This window comes from Simochromis diagramma, unplaced genomic scaffold (genome assembly GCF_900408965.1).
Source record: "Simochromis diagramma unplaced genomic scaffold, fSimDia1.1 OVJJ01000753.1, whole genome shotgun sequence".
Lineage (NCBI taxonomy): Eukaryota > Metazoa > Chordata > Actinopteri > Cichliformes > Cichlidae > Simochromis > Simochromis diagramma.
Genome location: NW_024387523.1, coordinates 5,130,917 through 5,157,338, shown reverse-complemented (window position 1 = coordinate 5,157,338; position 26,422 = coordinate 5,130,917). Strand labels below are relative to the sequence as shown.

Below are 26,422 nucleotides of genomic sequence, written 5' to 3'. Positions count from 1 at the left end.
ACTTACAATGACCCTCCTCGTCTAAGAAATACTGCATGGACTGTATACTAGATAGAGTCGAGACTTTAAACTAATTACCAATTATGGATTGTTTTAATACAACAGCATGAGGCCTGTAATTCATAATTTGTTTGGCTTTCATTTGCAAAAAAACAAATATACATATACTTGAATGTTATAGAAAAAGAAATGCAAGACGACTGCTCCTGCAAACTCTTGTTTGTGTTTTTCTCCTACATAAATCGCATGTGGGACTCAGAGACCAGTTGGAGACCACCTGGCAACCATCAGTATTCTCTGGTCAGCTGCGAGTGGTTGCTGATGGTTGTTGTGGCAGTCGCTGCGAAACCAAGTGCTACTCCCAAGTCAAGCAGTTCTAAAGATTGGTCTGTGAACCCCAACTATGGACACTTGGCAAAAAAAATGTGTATTCCCTGACTGGTTGGCAAGTGGTTGCTGGCTGTTGCTAGGTGAAAACCTCATCGCGATAGCTTTGGTCACTATAAGTTGCCGTGGTAGCTCGTTGTTTGTAAAACCTCACCAACTTCTCGTGTTTGTGAAACTGAACAAACCGTAAATGGAGATCGCTCCCCTTCAAATTAAAAGTTGCTACTGAAATGTGTTTGCTGCAGCTGTAATATGCAATGTTCTCAGTTTCCAGTGTGTGCCGCACATTGATTAGTTAGCAAATGTTTGAAGTCGTCTTTCATGCAGGCAATGGGGGCAATCTGCAAGCGACCAAAGAAATCAGGAAGTTATTGATTCAGTTTGCCCTCGGCAGACACACACCAGCTGGTCAGAGATGACACATTTTCACTAGTGACTGGAGGTTGCCAGGCAGTCACCACCCGGTCTCTTGCCTGTATGACTGAGACCATAAGTTTCACTCCAAACTGTGGTCATCTTTGTCCCACTTTAAGTGTTGAGAACCACTAAAATAAAACATTTGAAGACATAAAAAGCAAAACTGGCCATAATTTCACAACAAAACAGCAAAAGCCCAAATAAAAAAAAACAAAACAACTAATGTTTTGTTGCATAATTTTATCATTACTCCAACAATCATCTTGTGACACTTTAAGGTTTATCCTGTTACCCAGAGTGGAAAGTCAAGCCCCATCAGTCCCACTTTGGTTTGGCTTCTGAGTCTTGGCCCTGACCTCAACCCCATCCAAAACATGAGGGTTGACAGCCAGACCAACATCTGTGGCTGACATTAATAATACTGATGAGAGGAAATCCTTGCAGCCACTTTCCAAAGCTTTCCCAGAAGAGAGAAGCCCATTTTAATTTTACTGCTGATATTTTTATGAATGAGATGCTCAAACATTATTGATGTGTTTCGGTGCGTCTCAATACAGAAGTTTTACCGGACCCAAAGTGAGAGAGAAAGCAGCGAGCTGGAGAGATAAAAACTATTGACTGTGACTATTTTTTTCTCGACTGAGGTTTCGCGCAATCGCGTCAATTCTAACAAAGTATCTGAGGTAATGTTTTATATTCACTTTGTTATTTTTACTGTTACAGTTACACTTCTTGCATTCTGGGTGAACTCTGCTGCCCCTCCCTCCCCTGTTTGAGTACACTTGTATACAAATCAACATTAGACTGACGCACAGTGTCATCCGTGTCAAGGAACATCCTGTTAGGATTTTGGAGTTTCGGTTGGCTGAAAATCCCTCTCTCCTAGGCAAATACATACGCAAACGGACACAACGGCGATACTATGAAGAACTCAGCCTTAATAATTATAATAGGTGAGCTAACGAAAAATAAATAAATATAATAAATATGCTTTTCTTTCTGCTGTGTCAATTCAGTAAAGCAGTAACATGGTGAGTAAAAAGTACATGTAAATCGTTTTGGTGCTGTGGGCAGGACTCCTGCTGGAAAAAGAAATCTCCATAAAGCCTGTCAGCAGATGGAGGCTTGAAGTGCTCTAAACTATCCCAGTAGATGGCTGCATTGACTTTGGACCTGATAAAACACAGAGGACCAGGTAAGATCATCTGACATTGTCTCTCTGTCTTAACACAAATTAATCGATACTCAACACCAGCATCAGCATCCACCCAGTCCTTGTGGAGAGCTCCCAAATTCTTAAATGAACTTTTCCCCATGATTGTTGTTACATGTACTCAGAGATCAACAGTATTTAGTTTCTTTAACAGTAGTTAAACCCAAAATTAAACATTCTAATAATATTAGATACTGGATTTCTTTAAAGAAAGTCATTGGAATAAACACGAAAAACACCCACTTTACATATGCTCTGTGTTCATATTCAGCACATGAAAGTTTACTTTTTTTAATTACATTTTTTTTAGTTAAATTATGAAAAAGGAAACTTTTTATGATATTTTAATTTTTAGAGATGGATGAGTATTTTTGCTCAGGGTATTATTATTACTATTCTTAAAGATGCATGTTATGATCATCCTAAAAAAACCAAACTTATTTCTGCTTCTTATTAGAAAGACTATTCTGCTAAAGCAATCAAAACAAACTCTTCTCCTGCTGTGTGAGTCTGAGTGTTAATATGCTGCATGAGAAAGAGTCTGTGTGTGTCTTGTTATTGGCTCTTGGACAACAAGAAGAAATATCTCTTAGAAGCAAACTCACATTCTTTGATTTCACTCATTTACCCGTCAGCGACAAGCCACCTTGTCTCCTAAAAACCCATCCGTGTTTAATTGCTTCCTCTTTGACAAACAAATAAACTTGCCAGTGTTGTAATCCATGCCTGTCACTGCGCCCCATCCATTTTAATATCCGCTCCACCTCGGGTGCTACATCGACACATTTTTGCATTCGTACTGTTGCTTTCTGGACGTCTATGACTTTGTGCACGTGGGGACGTTTGCAGCGGATGATGATGGAGTGGAGAAGCGAGGGATGGAGCAGCTCCCGGGTCGCGGATTGCGGTGGGGGGGGAAATCAACACTGCTGAACCGTAGCGGGCAGCGGCAGAAGCTGTAGCAATGCTGACTCAAAAACCAATGATGGACGTGGCGATGTGTCAGCAGCGCTAATACAAACATCCGTCAAAGACCTGTTCGTCCACTCCACTTGCTGCTATTCACAGCCGTTCGAGGAGGGCAGTAGACCAAGGCTGTTTTTCTAGTGTTTGCGCAAAGTCCACAACCACAGCTGCACACAAATCTACTGTCTTTATTCAAAAAGTCTGTGACAATTTAATGGCTATGCAGGGTGGGAGAAGCGTAACAGCACTTTACAGTGAGAGAGTGTGTGTGTGTGTGAAGGCTACTGACCCAGTGTGTCGTAGTAGAAGGGGAAGTCTCCCAGGTATCCAGAGTACTGCGGCAGAGCGAACAGGCCCCCAGGGTGACTGTTCCACATCAGGCTACTCCTGGAGGCGTGCTCTAGTACACGGTCCTGAATGATCTGCACACAGGAACAAAACCACACACAGGTTAGATTACAACGTAAAAAAACAAAATAAAGCCTGTATAAATTAAGACAAGTCTCATATGAGAGATATGAGATGGATCTTTATTTCCACAATTTATTTTATTTTGTGCTGCTGCGGGGACTTTGTAGAGCCCTGCCAATATTAGGCTTTTAAGGCCGATATCAATACTGGTACAAATATTTGGTGAATTAACAATCTGATATATATCCAATTATTTTTCTTTTCAGACACAACAAATAAAAAAATAGAAATAGCTACCCATTTAAAATGTAATCTAAGTTCTTACTAAGATAATATGACAATGTGGCTTAAAAACAATCTGGTTTTATTATCACAACAAGGTGTTGTTTGTGGCATTTCAAACAAGGTTACCAAAATTAAAGTAAAAGTCAGCTACACTAAAACTAGATGTGAAAGAAAAAAAAACAATTTTAATTAAATAAAACAAAAATGAAATTTAGACTCCTGAAATAATGAAAGCTAACTGAAAGGATTTTGTGACTCAAGTAACCAAAGTAAAGATGTAGAGCAGCCGTCCCCAACCCCGGGGCCTCGGACAGGCACCGGTCCGTGAGTCGTTTGGTACCGGGCCGCGAGAGTTGAGGCTCAGGTGTGAAATGTATAGTTTTCAGGGTTTTTATCGGTTTTCAGCGTTATTTTGTTATCGTTTTTATCGTTTACTCTGTTTTCCTGGGTCTTTTCACGTGTGTTATGAATAAATTTTCTTTTTTTCGGTACCAGTACTAGTTTTATTTTGTTGTATTTATCCGCGACACCTTAAAGGCCGGTCTATGAAAATATTGTCGGGCATAAACCGGTCCGTGGCGCAAAAAAGGTTGGGGACCGCTGATGTAGAGGAATAATACTACAAATATGTCTCTGCCAGTTTGGCAAAAAATTGTTATCACAGGTCGTCTTGATGACATTTTAATGTGTTTACTGAATTGTTAGATGTTTACATGACAACGAGTTAACTGCCCTCAAAAAGTACTGCAGTTCTATCTAGCTATCTATCAAAAACAATTAAACCCAGAAACTAATTAAAACTAGAAAACCCAATCTGGAAACTAACAAAAACTAAACCTAATTAAAAGCTAGAAATTAAATTAAAATTAAAAACTAATTAGAAAATATATTTTTAAAAGCCTAACAACGTTGTCCCATATATGTGTTGCCTGTCAGCACTCAGGGTGTTTCTTCTGTATAGTCTTTACTTTTTTTATTTTAATTTATCAGCTATTATAAAAGCTGATCCCAGTTTATTGGAAAATAGACGATAAATCATCTGGGTTCTAGCGCTTAGTTTAAAAGTTGTACGAAATTTAAAGGGTTAAAAATACCAAAAATACCTGCAAAGTAACGAACTTAAAATGGTGCGTTTATCTGTGAGGACTTTGAACGGCAGCTTTCACTCTGGACGGAGTTGGGAGAGTTAAGTCAAGGCATGTCCTCTTGCAAATGCACTTCAGACATGTTCTCACTGGAAATGCTCGGCCTTTGTGGAGCGCACAGGACTCGGGACACACGGCATCACCTCGCTGGCTGCGAATCCACCGGGACGATTAATTACCTTCGCTATTCTCACATGAGTGCAGTTGGACATTACTCTGACTTTCTGCTAGGCCGCTGGCAGCTTCGATTATTTAATATCCAATCTGGCTGCGTGGGGCACAGAGCTCTTCAAAGTTTCAGTGCATATGAATCCAGAGTCTGTTTTACAGGATTAAAACTGTACTGCTTTAATTACAGCAGGGTCTATGTATACCTCGGGCCACTCTGTCGTTTGTGCCACTTCTTTATTAATTCAAACTCAGAAAAAAAACACACAAAAAAAGCGGCATGAACCCAACAAAGATTACCTTTAAATAACACTTCTTAGATCACAAAGGACTCATAACAATCAGAAATATTTGTGTAGATGAGCGAACATTCGTAAGCCTTTCAGATTATGCTGAATGAAGGATTTGATCAATGAGCCTTGTAATCACGTCTATAAAATATCTCACACTGAGAAATGAGTTTTCTCACAAAAAGTGCCAAGAAGAAGACAGTCGTAAATGTGAATGAGAATCAACACGGCTAATGCACCAACTTACAATACCACCCCCCCTCCTTTCAGCTCTGAATAATACTCGAGTATTATTCAAAACTCAGTCGGTGTATTAGAGGAGGTGAAAGCAAGAAAAAAAACTGGTATAAAAGTAAGTCTGCGGGCGTTAGATGAAAGCAAAAAGCTAGCTGAGCTTTGCAAATGTTTGCTTTGTATCACCTCAATAGCAGCCATTGATTGTGTCAAGAGTGAATCGCACTGGCACAAAGCGAGGCTGAAAGAAATCTATGTTATTGTGCAATATTTTCTCCGCTGACAACCCAAACTGTTTTTTTTTCCCCTTCCCCTTCTTTTTTCTTTCCTCAAGCCAAAAAGCATCTGTGCCGGTCAGTCACACAGACAGTGGGGGGAGGGTGGGTATAAGAGCCAAACGGTGGACACGGACAAAGTCATCAGCTGCATCTAAGCACCAGTCAGTCAGGCCTGCCCCAATCCTTTCTGCGCCCAAATAGAGCAGTCAGTCAAACGGGTCGGACGTGAGAATGGGCACTATTTCCCCCCAGCTGCAGCTCGCACCGGGCCTCTGCTGAACAGGCAGACAGGAGAAAGAGATATTGCTGCTGTGCCCTTGAGCCATGCTAAATTGCTTCAGTAAAACAGACACGGGTTTGCGGCCGTGTTTTATGGCCGCTATTGAGCGGGAAGGTGCTGGCTGCTTGGCTTGGCAACTCAAAGGATGGATACATAGCATGGAAAGAAGTAGGGAGAGTCAGGTGGGGCGATGGCTGAGCTGCTGATAGCTGTTCAAATTGTAAAAAAAAAAAAAAAAAGAAAAGCTAATAACATAGCTCGAGGGCCTTACTGTAATAATATTGACAAAGCGGCATAAAAATTCATCATAGTGAGGCGGGGATGTGAAGAAAGAAAGGGGGAGAGAAAAAAATCAGCCCCGTGTGAGTCTCTTTTACTTTTCCGAGCTTTGTCCCCGAGGGCAGTCGATAACCATTTGCCTCAGAAAAACAGATTAACTCGGAATCCGTTAACTTCTCTATAAAAACACTGCCTGCCACCTTAACACCCTCAAGCCCTTTACACCTTATGAGGGGCAATTTTGCTCGCTTGGCTGCTGCTCCTCCCCCGTCGGCAGCCCTCAGTCGGGACATGATGGACGACTCAATCTCACCTCAGAACAGCCACAATCAACCAATTAGAGCATGATAGATAAATCCTGCCTCCGTGGGAGCACACTGTGAACTCGCTTTTAATAGGTGAGTTTAATGGGTGTACCAGCAGCACGGAATCCGGCGATATTGACCTTGTGATTGGTCGAAATGTGGCTGCTTCCTGACAGGAAAGAGCGCATGATAGGTTGAACTCGTGTTTCCTGCTTGCTCGCTGCACACACACACACACACACACACACACACACACACACACACACACACACACACACACACACACACACACACAGGTAGTCAATAAAACAGGCAAGTGTGTTTTTTAAATGCGCGCAAGCAGATTCAATCTGTCAAGATATCAGAGTGTATATGTGTGTTTTGAGCATGTGTGTATCCTTACAGATCTGCAGTAGAGTTGGGTGTGTGTCTCTGTGTGTGTGTGTGTGTGTGTGTGTGTGTGTGTGTGTGTGTGTGTGTGTGTGCGCGCGAGTGCAGGCCCAACAGGATGAATAAACCATGTCGCTCGTTATCTGGGGGCCTGCCACTGCAACGCCATTTACATATGTCACCCCCACTCCTCTTCACCCTTTCTCTCCCCACTCTGCTCTTTTAACAGGACAGTCAGTCAGGATTATATGTTTAGCCACTGCCCCATTCAACACACACACACACACACACACACAAACATGCAGGCAAACTACGCGCACACCCTCACAGACGCACGCTGAGTCACAGGCCGTGTCACCTTGCACTTCAGCGTGGAGTGACAACATGTCAGCAAGGTTATGCCTGGGTGGTGCCGTGTGTATCTGGCCTGACACATCTTGACATATGGAGATGTGTTTCTGACTGCGTGTGTGTGTGTGTGTGTGTGTGTGTAATAGCTCACAGTGAGACATGGCTAGATAGAAAACAGACTAGAGATGTAGAGCTAGCTGAAATCAGACAACTCTAGACACTGAAGTCACGACAGATTACGTGCACTGTGTGTGTGTGTGTGTGTGTGTGTGTGTGTAAGATCTGGGAGGTTATAGTGTCAGTGAGATTGTAGCATTGAGAGGGGAATCTTGCTCCGGGGCTTCAGCAATGCAGTAAGAAAGGAAATTAAAAGCGTGATGGGGTGCTTGAATGAGGGAGCACACAGGAAGGAGGAGACATTTGCAACCGCAGCATGAAACTAGCAGTAAGCCCCGGTGTTATCCCTGCATCCATAACCAATTTGTTTAAAATGAATAATAAGGGATGGAGGAGGATTGAGTGGATAAATTGTTTTTCCACTCACAGATTCCTTAAACTGGGTTATTGTTAACAAAGTCAATGTGCATGATAATATGGGGTTGGGAGGAGGCTCTGGCACTTTTGAGTAGTTTTCAGTTTTGTGCCTCCTGTGGTTGACGTTTGGTTTGGATTGCATGGATTTCAAGTTATTAACCCATCCTTTAAAACCTGTTAAATGACTAATACGTCTACCATAGCATGACTACCTATACTGCTTCCATCTTACTAATCCATGTGCATGCTGCTAATCAAGCCTGCATGTAGCTATGTGCATTGCTTGTTAAGTTATTTTAAGAAAAGAAAGAGCAGGAGCAAAATCTAACTGAATAACAGCAGTTCTTAGAAAAGCGACTGCTCCCCGTAGACTCCCATGTTAAAATGCCCAAATTTACTACAGAAATAAGCCTATTCCCCAGCTTTTAACCACTATGATGGGTGAATTTTTATATCTCACCAATTCAAATTTTATTAAAGCCTGAAAGATATGAATAATTAAAGCTGTGGCTGCATATAAAAGACGGTTGTAGCCACTGTGATGCCACCCACTGATTTACCGAGGCCTGTTTTGAATCCACAAACTGAGCATTGTGGTCGACGTCATTACCTTGGTGTTTTAAAACCACACATGAAGAGACTGAGGGATCTGCTAGAGAAACCGAGGGACAACGCTCTGACATCTTAATGTATGCTCCTTTTGCACTCTAATGGTGATCAGAATGTAGAAATCAAACCTCATATTTTATTTAATAAGACCAGAAATTAGTAAATTAGAAAACAATCTCATCAGGACCACAAGAGTAGCCCCCTGCTGGTCACTGGAAATAATGCAGGTGCACTGGCTTCATTTTAGCAGCTTCTAGAGCTGAAACTTGAAGCTACATCCTTGTTCTACATCATCTCTGTTATCAGCACAGGCTAGTATAGTTATGACATGTTAGGAGGACCTGTCAATGCCGTTTGTAATGTCGGTGCCTCAGGATATTTAACTATCTGATAAATAACATGGCTTCCTGTACGCTTATATTACCGTAACTGACCGCCCGAGAAGTCTGGGCTGTGGTTTTACTGGTGAGTAAAACTCTAGTATGACATTTATATACTGTACAAGCACTAACTAACAGTTATCTGTGTGTGTGAAATCTTGTTTGAGGATGCACCTTGCCGACAAGAATAACTCAGTATTTCCACCGTCTCATATAAATATGCACACTTCTGCCTCCCAACTACAAAATATCGTGACGACCTACAGACCTAAGTTGTTTATTTCTAGCTTCCAACATAGTCCCATCATTTTATGACCTTTTGAACCAAGCAGTCTAGAGAATGATTTAGTTGTGTCTGGCCGAGACGCGGAAGTATGCAGGGTTTCTTTTGAATACTTCTCTGATGCTCTTATTTTTAAATTATATACAGCTACAGTCTTACAGTCACTTTAAGTGAGTTCAGATGAGCACACTGTTATTCCAAATCCCTCTGTCATCGCATCATGCGCCAGCGTTTGCCAGCAGGCATACTGCCTTGCCTTTGAGCGGGGTCATTTGAAACAACCATAAACACTTTTGCTTTTAGACGTGTTTGGATGACATGTTGTATAAACTAGATTGTTTCAAACACCCTCTGGCCTTTTTGTCATATTCAGAGTTGAACACAGATGCAGACTACACTGATGTGAAACACGCTAAAAGGGATGTGTGAGAACTTTCCATGGACCTAAAAGAACCTCAAACTTCACCCACAGAATCTGTGGCAAGATCTGAAAACTGCTGTTCACAAACGCTGTCCATCTAATCTGACTGAGCTGGAGCTGTTTTGCAAAGAAGAATGGGCAAGGATTTCAGTCTGTAGATGTGCAAAGCTGGTAGAGACATACCCTAAAAGACTGGCAGCTGTAATTGCACAAAAGGTGGTTCTACAAAGTATTGACTCAGGTGGCTGAATAATTACGCACACCCCACTTTTCAGTTATTTATTTGTAAAAAATGTTTGGAATCATGGATGATTTTTGTTCCACTTCTCACGTGTGCACCACTTTGTGTTGGTCTTTCACGTGGAATTCCAATAAAATTGATTCATGTTTGTGGCTGTAATGTGGCAAAATGTGGAAAAGTTCAAGGGGGCCGAATACTTTTGCAAGCCACTGTAACTGTCTCTACTGGTGGCATTATAAATAGTACTACCCCGCCAATTGCTGCAACTACTATTGACATATCATAAAATAGCATTTAATAAAAACAAAAAGCGGCCTGTGAGAAATTCTACATGAACACGTTCCGCAATTTCCATTTTTTCTTTGCTCTCTGTCAAAAAACACAGAGAAAAATTCTGTTTTTACTTTTAGCCTCACACCAAACAGACCAAACAGAGAGCGCAGCGATTATGGAGTCTGCAGTGACACTGCAGCCCTCGGAGAGAAAGGCTGATAATGGACGAAGGAGAGTTTGTACAACTGTGCATGTGCGTCTTGACTCCTCACCTCCAGGGTGGTCAGAACAATCTTTTCCACAGAGGAGAAGTAGGCTTCCCAGAGGAACTGAGTCTGCTGTCTGAGGGACAGGATCTTGTCCTGGTGGATGGAGCGCACCGTTGTGGGAATCTGCAAAGAACAAACGGCATTCGATCAGTATTGCACATCGCTGCTGAAGAACAATTGATCTGGGCATTAAAACGTTTTGCTGTGGGTATGCACCTGCTTCTACTGTCTTGTCATAGACATATGCATGTAGATGTGAACTACATGTACATGTAGGTTCTTAGTCATCCAGGTCATGCTAACTTTTAGAGCTTGTGGGGGAAAAAAAAGTGCAGCTGGAATTATGTCTCCTTCATTCTAAAAACAAAACTGGAGTTCCAGATATGTAATCTTAACCCTTGTGGGGGTTTCCCCCTTTGCTGGGACCCACTACTGAGTACTACTGAGTACTACTGCTACTACGACGGATTATTCATGCGAGCTGTCATGTGAGCCAAGGTGTAAGAAGGGGGCCTGGATCATTACCATCACCACGAGTGACACCACTGTGAGACCTTGCCCCACCCTGTCATGTGACCTGCTGAGGTCACCTGAGGTAAGTTATGATACCTGTGACCCAGGTCTACCTTTTGTTCGTTTTCTTCTTTTGTGTACTTTTTCTTTGTCTTCACAGAGAGCAGTGAGCTGCTGAACTTTTAGTGATTAGGTCCAGGATTTAGATCTTTTCAAAAACTTCAAGACTTCAGAGCAAGTTTTAGTAAAAAAATAGCAGCAACATCAGAAGATTTGTGTTTTCCGTCTGTCTCTTTTTAACCTGGCAGAATTTAGTCCCAATCAAGAATGAAGTCCTATTTGTGTAACTCAGTTCAATTCAGTTTTATTCACAAAGCATCATATTCAAGATTCTTTCCATTCTAAGATAGAGCCCCTATGATAACACAGAAAACCCCAATATTCAAACAACCCCTTTTGAGTAAGCACTTGGTGACAGTGGGAAGGAAAAACTCCCTTTTAAACAGGAAGAAACCTCCAGCAGAACCAGGCTGAGGGAGGGGCGACCATCTGCCGTGACTGGCTGGGAATAAGGGGAGGAAGACATCACAAACTCAAGGTAGGTTTAAAAAATGTTTTGTTTTAAACCGGCAGCATTTACAAGAGACAAATATGTGATGTTCCTGAAGGAAACAAAGCACATGAAAGAAGGAATGAAGTTAACGGCCTCTATCAGTCAAACAATATTACGAGAGAGAAGCTTTAAATGCTTCAGCTGGAATTTAATGGACAGTTTTACACTTTTGTTCCAATAGCTGTGTAGTTTCTGTTGTGACCATTTGTCACAGTAAAGGGGAGATGATGGCCAATAAACGGTATTTATCCACTCTAGTAAAGAGTACAGTCCTCTATCTGTTAGCATGTTTATTGGAGAGGTAGATCCACTGTACGAGCAATATTTTCTAGATATTTCTGTGGTTCCGATAAATACCTCTAATAAAGAGTACAGGCATCTCACATTTAGTGAAAAACGCACATATTAAGTGGGTGTTGTGTGCACCTTGCCCCATTGTACCGCAGCAAAATACATAAATCTGGAGAACGATCCAGGGCGTCTCAGACCTGTTTGTAGCTGCACAGAGAAAGCAGAGATGGAGCTCCTGCATTATAAAACTCAATGTCAAACAATATTATTACACACTTCATTCAAATTAAGGTTTAATGGGCATATAATTACTTTCCCCCCCATGAAGTTCAAGCCGTTCCAACGAAATCCATTTGGTGGTTTTATTTATTTGCCCTCTCACAAAGCAACGTGGGGCTTTGTGGGGACATTTGGAAGCAGTCTGGGACTTGGTATGCCGCTTGAATTTTGTTTAGTTAACAGCCATGTCGCTAGAAAACCAAACATGGTGAAGATGGTGAAGACTGAGCGTGTGCCGAGGGTATCGAGAGTCAGAGAGAGAGTCTGATTTCAGTTGTGGGAATGCTGCGGTTTCTCTTCGCCGTGTCACTTTCAGGTGATATACAGAGCATGTGATTGTTGTGCGAGCGCGTCTACGGGCCGTTACCTGCAGCAGGAGCCTCTCGTCGCCGATGACTGCGGCCGTGTTCCAGTCGATGATCTCGGAGAAAGGCAGCTCCCAGCCGTTACTCAGCATCACTGGTACACATGCAGCCTGAGACACACACATACAGAGAGTGAGGCCTGGAAGTGATGCTTTTACGACTACAATCATTGCTACCTGCCTAATCTCGGCTGATTTACTGGATATTGATCCTCGTCATTACAGCGACAATACACAGCTCTGTTTATATAAAGCTGTGATAACTGGACTTCATAATAATCGATCACTCTGTTATTATCTGTGTTTGAGTTTCTTTGAATTGAAAGAGTTTACTTTTAGTGTTTTTCCCGTTATTTGACAATGTGACCGGTAGAAGAATAGAGAAGGAAACGTGGAGAGAGAAAGAATAAAAGTTCAGGTGGAGGTTAAGAGCCTTGTAGATTCCTAACTATTCAGCCATTAAATCCCTCTTAGGTTTGGACATACAGTGGATAAAAAACACCAATGGAAGGAAAGAAACCACGATCCAAGCAGACATACCTTTTTTTGCTCAGTCAACTGTACCAGCTTAAGACTAGATCCTGAACTTTCATGGAGTTTATTCACTCCTATTTATTTTTCCTAGATATGAGAAATACGAATCCTGACAAATAAGCCACAGTTTCCTCTAAATAATAAACTTTTGATGGAAATTTCAAATATTTAGCAAACATCTTTTCAATTATAAATTTGCAGATATGATTCATGATGGATTCCTCTGGGGAAAAACCACAGGCCTGTGGATGTGGTTGTTATTTAAACATCTCTGTGCACCTTGAAAGGTGGCGACTACTTAGTTTCAGCAAATATTGCACGTACAGCTGTTTTTGGACTACTTTTTACTGGATTATCTGACATGTTAAATCTAGCTAATCTATCTATTTGACTTGAGCCTCTAAATGATGCCATGTGCACACCAGCTATTCTTTAATAAGTTTCAAACCGGTCCCTCCACCCTCTCACTACACCACTGCCCTCATTCAGCTTGTGAAGGGTCTGTGACATTAAGTGCTATTCCAACCAAATGCCCTTAAGAAGAAATGGCTTACAAAAGCATTTCATTGGGCGAGTCGGTGCTCATGTAGGTTTACTAACAACAGGTGCAGCACCTGTTCTGTGACCTATTAATATACTGATTAATATTGATTAGAGCAGCTTAAATCCTACAGGACACGACCGGCCTTTTTTCCTTTTGCATTCACTCTGACAGAACAATGTGACACATTTGGACTTAAACCCATGTTGACTGGCTCATAGTTGCAAAAGTGGTTAATATGATATGTTGGGACGTAACATTTCTAGATTTGCATGCTAATAGACAGGCTATATGCAAAGACAGCAGCTGTGGCTACAATGTAGCTTGCCATCACCAGTGTGTGAATGTGTGTGCGAATGGGTGGATGACTGAATGTAGTGTAAAGCGCTTTGGGGTCCTTAGGGACTAAGTAAAGCGCTATACAAATACAGGCCATTTACCAACTATATCTCATTATGAACTGAAAGCACAGGAGTCCAGACTCAACTTCAGATGTGTGGAAAAAATTTAAAAAGCCAGATTCATAAAAACATTTTCTCACACTGCTGCGACAAGAACTACAAGAGGTGAAACGTTCACAAAAAGAATTCCTTAATTACTCGCCCTGTTTCAGTTTATTTGATTTCTGAAAATGTCTGAATCATTCACAAGTCTGGAAAATCAAAGAAAGGAACCAGGCCGCTCTGGCGGTTTTATTCACTTCATGTCTTCACATCAACGTTTAAAAATGATGACATTAGGAGCGGGTGTGTTAATTACTCAAAAGGAGGTGAGCTCGAGGAACGATGAAGGGATGAAGGGAATTCTTAAAAGATGAAAAGGCAGACGAACGCGGATAAACAGATATGAATGATCAGGTGGGGAGTTAGTAAAGCCGCAGATGACCTTTGGCAAAGGAATGGCAGAAGGATGGAGGGGTGAGAGGAGAGGTACAGGGGAACAGCTGGTGTGTGCGTGTGTGTCTGTGTGTTTCTGTGGTTTGATGTTAATGACGGCCCTGTCGCTCCCAGGTCATAAAGGTGTCAGCTAAACCAGAACTGGCCCTCGGGCTCTGCTGCTGTCTCTCTCACACACACACACACACACACACGCACGCTGACCTCTATGAAGAATTGCTTTTTCATGCAAAGACCAAAGCTGGCAAATACTCTCTCTTTGTCGTCACGGTTTGAATTCGATGGTTGGAGTGAGTGTGACAAATGGAAAAAGGAGAGGAGAGGGCAAATTTGCCTCCTGAGTGAAGTGTTCTCTGCGCGTGTGCGTGCATGTGTGTGTGTCAGCTGATAGTGAGATAAGCACACTTATGTGAGTGCACTCTGTGGACAGCGGCGTACGGTAAGGAGAGGTAAAGGACAGTGCAGTAGTAATGCAGAGCGCTGTGCAGTTACAGAAATGGATGAACAGAGAGGAGGAAAAAAGAAAACGATTGGCGCATGTAAATGAAAAGGAGGCAGGAAGAGGCAAAGTGGAGGTGAATGCAGAGCCAGTGTTAGAAAATTACTATGATGACTTATGTTTATTATGTGCAGCAGTTTTACCCGTAATCCAGCTTAATATACTCTTAACCTGAGCAGCAAAAAGCTAGCAAACGGTCTCTGCATGTCTATGCAAATGCATAAAAAAAACAAACCCTCTTTATTTATTTTTTTCATGAAGTCAGGCAACAATTTAACAGTGTATCTGCAAAATGAATATCAGTGTTTAGAGGCAGGAAGCAGCAGCTAATCCTCTCAGCGAAGGTCTCGTTTGTTTATATTAATTAGACTATTAGTCTGAAAATTAAGGTGGTAATGATCTAGTGATCCTTTAATGCTAGAGGTAGCACCATTAAAACAAATGCTAAGTGGAAGGTTGAGTGTAGGTAGTGATTATTTTTCTTCGCAGTGATATTTGCTGGTTAGCTTGAATTTAGAGCAGTGAGCAATGCTCTCTCGCAGTGCTGTGGATGTGTGTGTTGCTTGTTTACCTGCAGCGCCTCGAGGAAGCGGAAGGAGCCCAGCCGTCTGCCGCGGGGCACCAAACAGAAAGTGGAATTGTGGAGCATCTCCTTGTAGTCGTACCTGCAGGGACACACACACACAGACGTGTTGTGAGTTCACTGATGTGAAAATGACACTAAAGGAACGGGCTTAGAAAAACATGTGAGTGATCATCAGCCACACAGGCCTGGAGACAAGTCATCCTCCCATGGACAACCACGGGAGGCTAACGGAAAATGTGTATTCCCAACCAGTTGTCACCATCAGTCTCAAAGAGAGAGCTGCACCTAAAGATCTCCCTGTAGCCACAGTTTCACTAGCTCTCTGTAAGGGTTCTGAATGGTTAGAAACAGAACACGGTGCCTTGCCAGTGCAACCAAAAAGCTGCAGAAGGTGCAACTGTTACTCGTCCGTTTCCAGGTTCACCGCCACCACTTAGTGAGCTGTTGGGGAGTGTCATCAGACAAGTCGCCGTCTTGCATGCACATTACTGTCGACTGCATCTGTTACTGACCGAAGTAGACCCAATTGCAATTGGAAAAGGTTGCACCTAGCAACTGCCAGCAACCACTCACCATCTGGTTTGGGACTGCCCATCTTTCTCTAGCAACCTGTGGTAGTCAGAGTGGTGTCTCTAGTCACGTGTCACCGGTTTACAGATTAGACGATTGCATGCTGTATGAGCTAGTTCTCATCAGTCAGTTAGACAATTGTTTGATTGTTTGATGAAGGGATGAAATCTTTGCCACAACATGTATTAGGGTGGAAATTGTGATGTGACTCTGGATACGATGCTATCTGGAATCATCGCCCATGATAATGCTGTTATCATGACACAGTGATTATCATATTGCAATTATTTAGTATCTATGAGAGTATGAAATCTGTAACTAACAACATCAACAAAACTGTCCTAAAGAGCCAAAAAGCAGAATTTGATTCATATTACAATATTTTGAATGATTGCAAGAAGATGATGCATCACAATGTTGCTCTTTTGCAGCGCTACTGTTATGCATGTACTTTTCCACACACTCCCACACATTTAATGACATAAAAACCAAACAGTTATATCAGGAGGGCTCAAACAACTTTTTTAACAAGGTGAAATACAATAATTATCTGAGGGATTTCAAGAGAAAGGGGAGTTCTCACATTTAAAGCGTTGCTTTTTGTGTATTGTAAAGTGGGTTTAACAAGTCAGCAGCTGGCTAATAATCCCTTGTTCCTGGAAAACAAGGTGTATGTGCGAAATCACAGCAAGAACAAAACCACGAGTTGATTTTATTATTATTTTATTATTTAAGGTCCCCAGAGTGTCTGATTTTGCTCTTGCCTTTTTCCACCGAGCCTCCTCCTTTCTGCTTTTTCCTTCCACCTATGTTGTCCTCCACTTCCTGTCATTTATTTCTCACAGCTTTTCTACATCTTTTTCCTTTTTCTTCTCTTTCCCCCAATCTCAAGATTCACATCCACCTGTGCACACCTCCCCTCTTCTGTCTGCTACCTGTCCCGGTTCTTTTTATCTCTCGGAGCAGGAGGCCGAAGCTCCCACCCTCCCCATCTTCCTCTCTCTGCTTTCCCCCGCTCATCCCTCTATTTCTCCAGTGAGGTGTATCTTATTGCTCTCCAAACAGGGTGATCAACCCAGCCAGGGGTAATGAGCTGAGAGTGACACCTGCTTCCACCACACAGCTGGCTCTGCGCGTGCATGTGTGCAACAGAAATAGACAAACTGTGCATCAGTCTATGCGTTCATGTTTGCATGCTTGGTGCTTTCTCATATTTTGACAGGTTGTGTGTTCAGACCAGCGTTGGCTGTAATGACACTTTTTTCCTTAACACTGTAATAGGTTGTAATTCTATAATCACACTAAACTTACTCAAACTGCTACGCTGCTAAGTTTTTAAACTCTCTGCACAACAGGAGGACGAAGCGTCTTCAACTTTTGAGCAATGGAGATATGAACGTTAATCTTTATTGCAAAAAAGGATGAGAATGTAATGGTGAAGCACAAATGACTTTCCGGGCCAGAAACAGCAGTATCTAACACAACATTAACTCTTTCTGAGCATCTGCAAAGCCAGTAACGAAGAACTCTGGACCCAGAGTGATGTTGACCTCAGTCAAGCAGCCAAAGCTTGATTTTCAACGGGTAGGACAAGCTGTGATGAGCAGTCAGGTTTGTAGAATTGTGGCCTCCATTTCTACCCATACCTGTCTCTCCAAAAGAAAGATCTTGTTATTATTCTGGCCTCATTAGGACAGGGATTTCTTCCAGTGTGTGGGCACGTATTCTAAGGCCTAGATTAAACTCTGCTGCAGACACGGACACAGACAGCTGGAGCTTGAGCAGACATTACTGCTGTACTTCTTTAACAGTCCACGTGAAGTCCATCACCAGCAGCACAGGAAAGAATAATCCCAGTTTAGGACTTGCATCGTCAGCTGGTTATTATGTGATCATGCATTTCAGGTAATCTTGCCCAATAATGCGGAAGTAATGTTATATCTTTCAAGGAGTAATTTATTACTTTTTATAAAATAAAAATAAGAGGTAATTCATGACTTTTTTGCTATAATGTCCCCATAATTGATCCTGACACGGAAATGCTGATGTTAATGCGTTAGTTACACCAGGTTGGACCCCATTTTGACTTCACAGCTGCCTTTGTGGCAGAGTCAACAAGGTGTTGGAAACACCCGTCAGTGATTTTGGTCCATATTAACATGATAGCATCAGACAGTTGCTGCAGATTTGTCAAATACACTTCAATGATGAGAATCTCCTGTTCCACCAAATCCCAAAAGTGCTGTATTGGATTGAGATCTGGTGACTGTAGAAGCCATCTAACTGCAGTGAACTCATCGCTATGCTCAAGAAACCAGTTTGAGGTTATTTGAGCTTTGTGACATGTTACAATCTGCCTGGAAGCAGCCATCAGAAGACGGGTAAACTGTGGTCATAAAGACACGGGCACGGTCAACAATAATAGTCGGTTACTCTGTGCTGTTTAAAAGATGTTCAACAATACTAACAGGTGTTCCAAGAAGATATGCCCCATTACACAACCACCAGCAGCCTGATATGCTTTTGTGTTGTTTACGCCAAATTCTGAGCCTAAAACCCGAACATGTAGCCCATCTGCGGCAAGTTTTGACAGAGACGCTCTTCTGCGTTGGTTGTAACAAGATAAGATAAGACTTTATTGATGGGAAAGTTTTGCTTTACCTCAGCTCAGGTACAGATAGCAGAAGGAAAATACAAAAACTCAAATGAAATACAAACAAATATAAAATAAGTAAGATAATACACTATATACAACGGTAGCATACACAGTATGTGATTATGGATATGGTTGTGGAAATGTGCAAGACATAAACTATAAACTAGTTATAACATAACTATTCTACCACTACTATTCCTAAGTAAGTAATAGATATCTATAAGTATAGACATGTACACGCACACCCACACAGGTACACACTAAATACACATATGCATACACACGTCCATACACATAGAAGGTGCATTATGCATGAAGTGGTGACTGTGGATGTCCACAATGACCAGTGACTTATGACATCGTGATTGAGGAGTTATAGAGTCTAACTGCTGTTGGGATGAATGATCTGTGAAAGCGCTCCTTCCTGCAGCGAGGGTGTTTCGCGACTGGTTCTTTGAGTTACTGTTGCCTTCCTACCAGCTAAAAGCAGTTTGGCCATTCTTCTCTGACCTCTAACATCAACAAGGCATTTTCTCCCAGACAATGTATAGTCAAAGGTAAAATACCAGCCAGTGGCGCATTAGAAAGGAAGCATCCTTCATAAATGATCTTCAGACATATTTTCATGACTCCACATGTGATGAAGACAATAATCAAAACAATGTAAACGAAATCTTCCTGCAACAATGACAGATCTAATAACGTGTTTTAGCATTAAGAAGATAAGAAGGAGATAAACTGGCATAAAGCATAAACACGATCATTTTAATTAGCAGTACCCTGTAATGCATTTGCATGATTATTTTTACATGTATCTTCTACTCTACTGATAACAGAGCGGCTGTGCTGTAGCACGTAAGGAAGTGTGAAGGTGATTGCTGATGCTGCCTTTGGTGCGTTTCTCTGACTATGGCCCACGCTGACAGGTCAAAGCTAGAAGCCAGTCAATTCTCTCCCTCTTTCTTGTTCACACACATACACACTGATGGGCGACTGCTGATGGTGCCTTGTCCCTTCTCCAGCCGAGCTCTAATAAAGTGCGGCGACATGACAGCCTGTGATAAAAATCCCACCCTCATTCACACCTACACGCGCAGCGTTCTGCACAGCACATAACACAGTTATCGCACACACAGACTCGCAGACGCGCGCGCTGCAAGAACAAGCGACAGCTGCACGCCCTCACATTGACGTTCCGTCACCTGTCGATGGAGACGAAGAAGCTATATTAGCCCATATTTTCACACCAGCTGTCTCTCTGGACAATCTGTGTGTGTGTGTCCCCGCGTGTGCGTATGTGTGTGCGTGCACGCAACAGCCCACAAAACAGACCAGCAGCTGATGGCACTGAATATCAATGTGGGATTTAACACGCAACAGCCCTATAGCATGTTTTATCCAGCCATTGCACTTTTCTTTGTCACATGTTTAATGCGACACAAATGTTTGCCATTTATCCGACCCAGCCGGACATGGAAAGAACTTTTTTAGCACCAGGTTTTGGGATATCTTAAGACCACTATAAGAAAGTGTCGAGGAAATCACTGGCTTACTGGATGCAGATTTTAGGTAGGATGTGACAGCTGGCTCCCTCCCACATGATCCACCTGCTCTGCACCTTAATCCTACGACTGGGATTGTGCCTAAAACCGATAATTTTCTTTTCACGACAGAGTTCTGGTGGTTTTAGAGGATGTGATGAGGTTTCATCAGGAGACCTCTAGGAGGCGAGTCCCTGCTGGACAAACCCACTTTCCTCCTTCCTTTAAATGTCCTGTTTGTTTGCACAGCCTTCCTTTACCATCATCTCCTTCTATCCCACCCCCCTGTCGCTCTCTCTGTCTCTCTTTTATTTTCTTGCCGGCTCTCTCTCCTCTTTGTGTCCTTGAGTTAGTGGTGGGGGAAAAAAAACACCTCTGAGCTGCATGCCTGCGGGCTGTGATCGTGAGTTTATGTTTTTCAGACACTTGCGCGAGCCGCCACATTTGCAGCCAACAATTCGGGGAGCGGGAAACAGAAAGTGTCCAGAAAACAAGACTTTTTGAGTGTGTGCGTTTTCCCCAATGTACAACAAGTGTAAAGCAGTTAAGTAACATTTCTTCACCAACCCCAATGTCAAGAGCCTACACACACTCACCATGGCAACGTCATTAAGTGCCTTTATTTGTAGCAACGTAATTACATGGAAAAGGTGCGTCTTTCAGACAGATGGGGGGGTACAAGGTGAAAGTGGAGAGGGAAACTGAAATCTGCTTACCCCTCCTTTCCACTAAGGTATAATCAGCTGGTACAACATCTTCTGCTTCTTATCTCGGTCATGGGGGCAGTCGCCTAAGCAGTAATGCCCTGACCTCCCTCTCCACCTTCCCAGCTCTTCCAGGACATATAATGTCTCCAGCATGTCCCATCTCTGTCCCTGGGCCTTCTCCTGATAGGGCATGCCCTAAACACCTCACCTAGGCATGCAGGAGGCATCCAGGAGGCAGATGCAGTGGCCGAGTAGCCGCTCTACTCCGAACCCCTCACCCTGTCTCTAAGACTAAGCCTGAACACCCCACAGAGGAAGCTGATTCCAAGCTTGTATCAGCCATGTTATTCTTTCAGGTCACTACTCATAGTTCGTGGCCACAGGTTAAGGCATAATGACCAGTAAATCCATAGCTTCCCTTTCTTGTTACCACGACACCCTCATTAGCCATTTAATTTCACAAATAAAGTGGACACATGCCGGCTTCAGATTTCAAAATAGATGATCAATTCTTTGCCTAAACTATAACCCTGCATAGATTTATGCCTCGTTGTTGGTCTAATAAACCGATATGGTTTACTTACATGACAGGAAATAATTTAAGCATGAAAACTAACCAATAAATTTGGGAAACATAAGAAATTAGGAAGGCAGGATTTCCCTCAGGCCTAAACTAAATTAAGGACAGACAGCTGTAGTCTTTTTTTTTAAGTAACCCAAATAATCATGTAGCCAGTTGGATTTGTAAAATATGGCTAGATTAATACAGAAATCTTACGTATGTAAATAAGGTGAAAGATGAATGAAGGAAGAACATCCAAACATGCATTTCATTTCCATGTGTCTTCCTAAGTGAGATGCAGTTTGTATTTTTTGCAACCTGGAAACAGTCAGAGAAATGAATGCGACTTTTCTGTGTGTGACCTGAGAGCCGGCTGCGAGAGCCTTGCAGAGAGGCAGTGACAGATATAGTTGAAAGTAGCTTGGCACCCAGAAATTCTGGAGTTTGTTTCAGAGTCACAACCCCAGCACTAATAGCAACGCATCCACGCACCTATAATTAAAAATTCGTCTGCTTTTCTCCTCATCATTGTTGCCATCTGCTCACAAAAATCACTGGCTTCCACGGCGCAACGACTTATAAATGACTTCCGCTTGCTGTTTACTTCCATACAGTATTATGCTGCGGGTGATGCACTACCAACAGCCAGATTGTATTAGTAGCCTATGCAACGACCACAAATCTATAAGAGCACACAGTGGACTCATTCTTGGTTATTTTCCTGCCGTTGTGGCCGTGCAGGCACCCACCAGTCGATTATACTGTCCACTGCCTAAACATGGAGCTCCAGGGTGACGAAAACACAAAACCTCAGTGTCTTGCAGAGAGAAAGAGATCCAATTTACTGCTTATTGAGACTGTTGTTACATTAGCCTCCCGGACCTCTCTCTTGTCTCCCTCTGCCACTCTCTGGATAATTTCTAATTGTCTTCCAAAGTGGGTTTCTGTGCGAGTCTTGTGAGAGTCTGTGGAAGAATAGGTGTCTGGAGGTCTGATGATGGCTGGAACACAATCCTGTAAAGTTTTTTCTCCTTCTTTTTTCTACTCTACTGTAGTCGGGTTTGAGAGTATGCGCTTGAGGTTTTGTTAAAGGGAAAATGATCTAATAAAGACCTCTGACTCATCTGATTAATAATTCATGATTAAAAAAAAGCTCTGGTGTCTTGCAACTTGGCCCCTTTTGGCGCATAAGAATAGAAGTGAACCTCCAAATATAGCAGTCATACATCGAGGGATATGAAAAGTTATTTAGATTTATGAATACCATCTCACAGATGTGCCCATTTGTCTGGTAAATAACTACCAAACAGACTAAAGGACAGATTCCAGCAGTAATTAAACAGGAGCCTCGTACTCCCCGTAACAGTGCGAGTGTCTAAGTTGAAGCATATTGTGGTGTGTGTTCCCACGAGAATACGACAGATGTGCAGGCTAAGTGAGCTTATGGAGAAAAGGGGACGTTGTTGGCTCTTGACTAACTGAGATAGAGCGTGTTTGGTGAGGGGGAGTGTGTGTATGTGTGTTGGCTGTGTTTATCTACATATGTCGTGTGTTTAGTTAAGGATTATAATGTGCGTACATGCATATAGTGAGAGATATGAGCTTGAGAGCACCTGCGTGTGTTATGTCCTCCCCCTCTTAATCGTTGCTTTTTATTTACCCTGTGGCAATACGGAAAAAGCATGTGTCAGCAACTGTATGTGCGCATCCTGATCTGTGCTTGTCCATTCTTTCCCATCTTCCCCTTCATCTGCTCTTTTAACGCCTACAGTACACTGTGCATCTAATTCATTAGCCTAATTAGAGCTCATTAGCCAGCTTATGCTACTTCCTATTAGCTTTCTAGCGTGGCATGACCCCAGAGTCCGCATGGCCAAACATACGAGCTTTCTGTGGACAACCAACCATGATGACGGTGAGGTCTGCCTTCAAGGGCAGCAGATTTAGTGCTGGCCACACGTGAGAGATGTACGCAAATATATATGGCAGCATAAAAAAAAAACCCCAAGGCTGAAATGCCAGCAGTTCTGGTGCTGTAATATGGACTGACTGAAGGTTTTATATGACTTTTTTGCTGAACTACTGTGGCACAAGATAAGAAGAGGAGAGTGCAAAGGGGTCGTTCTGATTTTAAATGGGTTTTCAGCACTTACTGGCCATCGTCTGTAACTTTACTGACCGTTGATGATCATTCAGTGAGTTTAAGAAGTCTACCAACAAAGGATAAAAACCATCAAATGTGTTACTAGATCAGAATAACAAGGGATTCATACTTTTGTGTTAATCGGCTCTGTAGCTACGTCATAACCACAAACCCCTCTGAACCCCTACATGATCTATGCCGTAACCTGAAGTGTAGCTCCCTGGAAATGCAACTGCAGGTCATATCAAAAAAGCGATAGGCCTGTTCAGTACTGTCCATTTTGAATTTACAAATAAAAGCCTAGAAACAGAGCCCAGAAAACATGTAGAAGTCTCAGTGTTTCCTGTCAGTCCAGTGACCCCAGCTTTAACGAAACTCATTTCTAACGTCCCCGGTACAAATCGCTGACACGAAAGGAGCACGGGGGGCCAAAAATCAAAGATATTTAACAACAAGAGTTTAACCCCATTAAACTAGAAATTAACCAAACACATCCAGTTTGTAATACAGCAAATATTGTTATTAGGGAGATGAGGACTGCATCACAAGAGGACATCTGTTAGCCCACATGTGGGAGCTAACAAAACAAAGAAGTCCCCGATCTCAGCGTGCATTCTGATAAATGACACCAAAGTCCATCTTGAGCAGATTTCACCTGAATATGGAGAAGATCTGAGCAGGGCCACGATGTGACAGGCCTTCCTGCCCCGTCAAGAGCTATTTCTTGAGGGGGAACTGCTGACCGACAGATCCAAGGTAATATTTCTGTTGCTCCTTTTGTCTCTATCTCTCCGTCCCTCTTAAACTGTGTGAATACAGAGCGCCTACAGTCACACAAACAACCCCCGAAACGCTTCTGGACACGTCTCTTCATAGCTACCGAATGCTGTGTTGCATGCATAAATAAAATGTGTGTGCAGGCTTCACATAGACCATCTCGCTGTGTGTGAGCATGTCTCCAGGCAGCCAGATTTTGAACTCAACTCATAACAAGGCATCAGGAGTTTCTAAGATGTTATGCTAGTTTGCACAGCTGTACTGGATCCATGTCACTATTCAAATGAGATGTAGGAAGTGAGTATAGCTGTAGGTGCTGGGTGTCAAATTAGTCTAAATACATTTATAAAAAAAAAAAAAACACATCCACACATAAAGACGGGGCTCATACACATGCAGACTCACACTTGGTATGCACTCCTGAATCAGTTAAAGTCAGCAGTCTGTTCTTTCCCTTCAGCTACGGTCCCCTTCAAACCCCCCTCCACCCCCACCGCACGTGTAAGCCTGAATATTTTACAAATACCCCGATAACAAGAAGTCTTCCTGCCACGACACTAATTCAGTATGACGGCTTTATCCTTGCAATCTTTTCAATTTGTCCTCTCAGATTTTTTCCACTGCCAACAGATGGAGGCAATTTTTCAGTTACATTTAGTGTCTGCACAGTAGTCAAAGTCCCAAACTGCATACACACACTCTCAACTCTCCGGGGGATGGAAGTGAGGTGGATTTCAAACTAGGCGATGCCTGCTCCGCACACGTACGCAGGGCTGCTCTGGGGTGACGGGTGCAAGATGACCGCAACAATTGCACTTCACACTTGGACGCAGACGTGCTTCACGTCAACGGCCGGCGCTTCGCTGTGTGAGCTCGTGGATGAGGGAGGGGCTCGGACTCCGTGGATGTTCACCGGAGACCAGCTGCGCCTCGCTCCGCTCTTCCAGATGGCCCTCGGGATGCCTCGCTGTGCCGCGGTGGCTTGTGTGTACGTGTGCGCAGATCTATGTGCGTGAGACGCTATCGGATTTAGACATGTCAGCGCGTGCTTTGCGGCGGGCCTCTTTTTAAAAACACTGACACGTTTTGTCATCAGAGCCGCCAAAGTGAGGAGCGCGGAGGAGTCTGGAGCTACCCCTCACCGAGATGTCCTTTCATCTGACGTACACAGACTCGGGGAGAGAGAGGGAGACAAATATTTCAATTCCTTCAGTCCACATTATGGTCGCTGCAGGCTCTTTCCTGGCAAATCATTATCCAAAATCCTGAAGAGCCTAAAGACTACACACACACAAAAACCCACACTGAGTTACTCACACACACATTCAGTCACTCGTCCCTCCACGTTAATATGCATGTACTACACAGACACTAACCCCCTTATTTTCAAAGCGCCATCGACCATTATCATGGTCCCATCTGCCGGCAAATGCTGGTCCGACTCTCCTCCAATAGGTGAGCAGAAATTTAATCACACCTAATTTCTTGTCTACAAATACATCCTAATGCAATCCCTCTGAAGACTTCTCTAAATCAGAATTTAAACCCAGTCTCGGAGCCACCTGGGTCCCCTCGGCACAACACCGCCAATCATAGAATGCTAAGACCCCACCAGAGCATCACCATGAGTAAATGGACGGCTCTGCACGTGCACTCACACGGAGAGATGTCAGCTTTGGAAAACTTTAGAGAAGCAGCGGTGACATCACCGACTGTTTATGTTGGAATTTAACTGACCAAGCTACAAAGTTGCAGCTATTCGGGAACGACAATAACCTTTTTAATGTTGGTAACATGTTCAAATTGGGATTTTTAGCAGGCTAAAAACCATCGATCCCTCCATTCTTCTCCACTTATGTTGGGACTGAAGTTTATCTCAGCTATTGTTAGGCCTAAGAGCTGGGATACACCCTGGACAGGTCGCCAGCTTAAGAAATTAAT

General features: G+C 42.9%; 1 protein-coding gene across 1 annotated transcript in view; it reads right to left on the bottom strand.

The window, feature by feature from the left end:
* Positions 1–26,422, bottom strand: part of ext1b (exostosin glycosyltransferase 1b) — a 130,334-nt gene that overhangs the window by 27,604 nt on the left and 76,308 nt on the right. Inside the window, exons 2-5 of the mRNA XM_040020342.1 lie at positions 15,511–15,604; positions 12,473–12,580; positions 10,413–10,532; positions 3,273–3,405 (exon numbers count right to left, since the gene is read on the bottom strand). Coding sequence (XP_039876276.1) covers positions 3,273–3,405; positions 10,413–10,532; positions 12,473–12,580; positions 15,511–15,604 — 455 coding nt within the window. The remainder of the gene's footprint in view (positions 1–3,272; positions 3,406–10,412; positions 10,533–12,472; positions 12,581–15,510; positions 15,605–26,422) is intronic.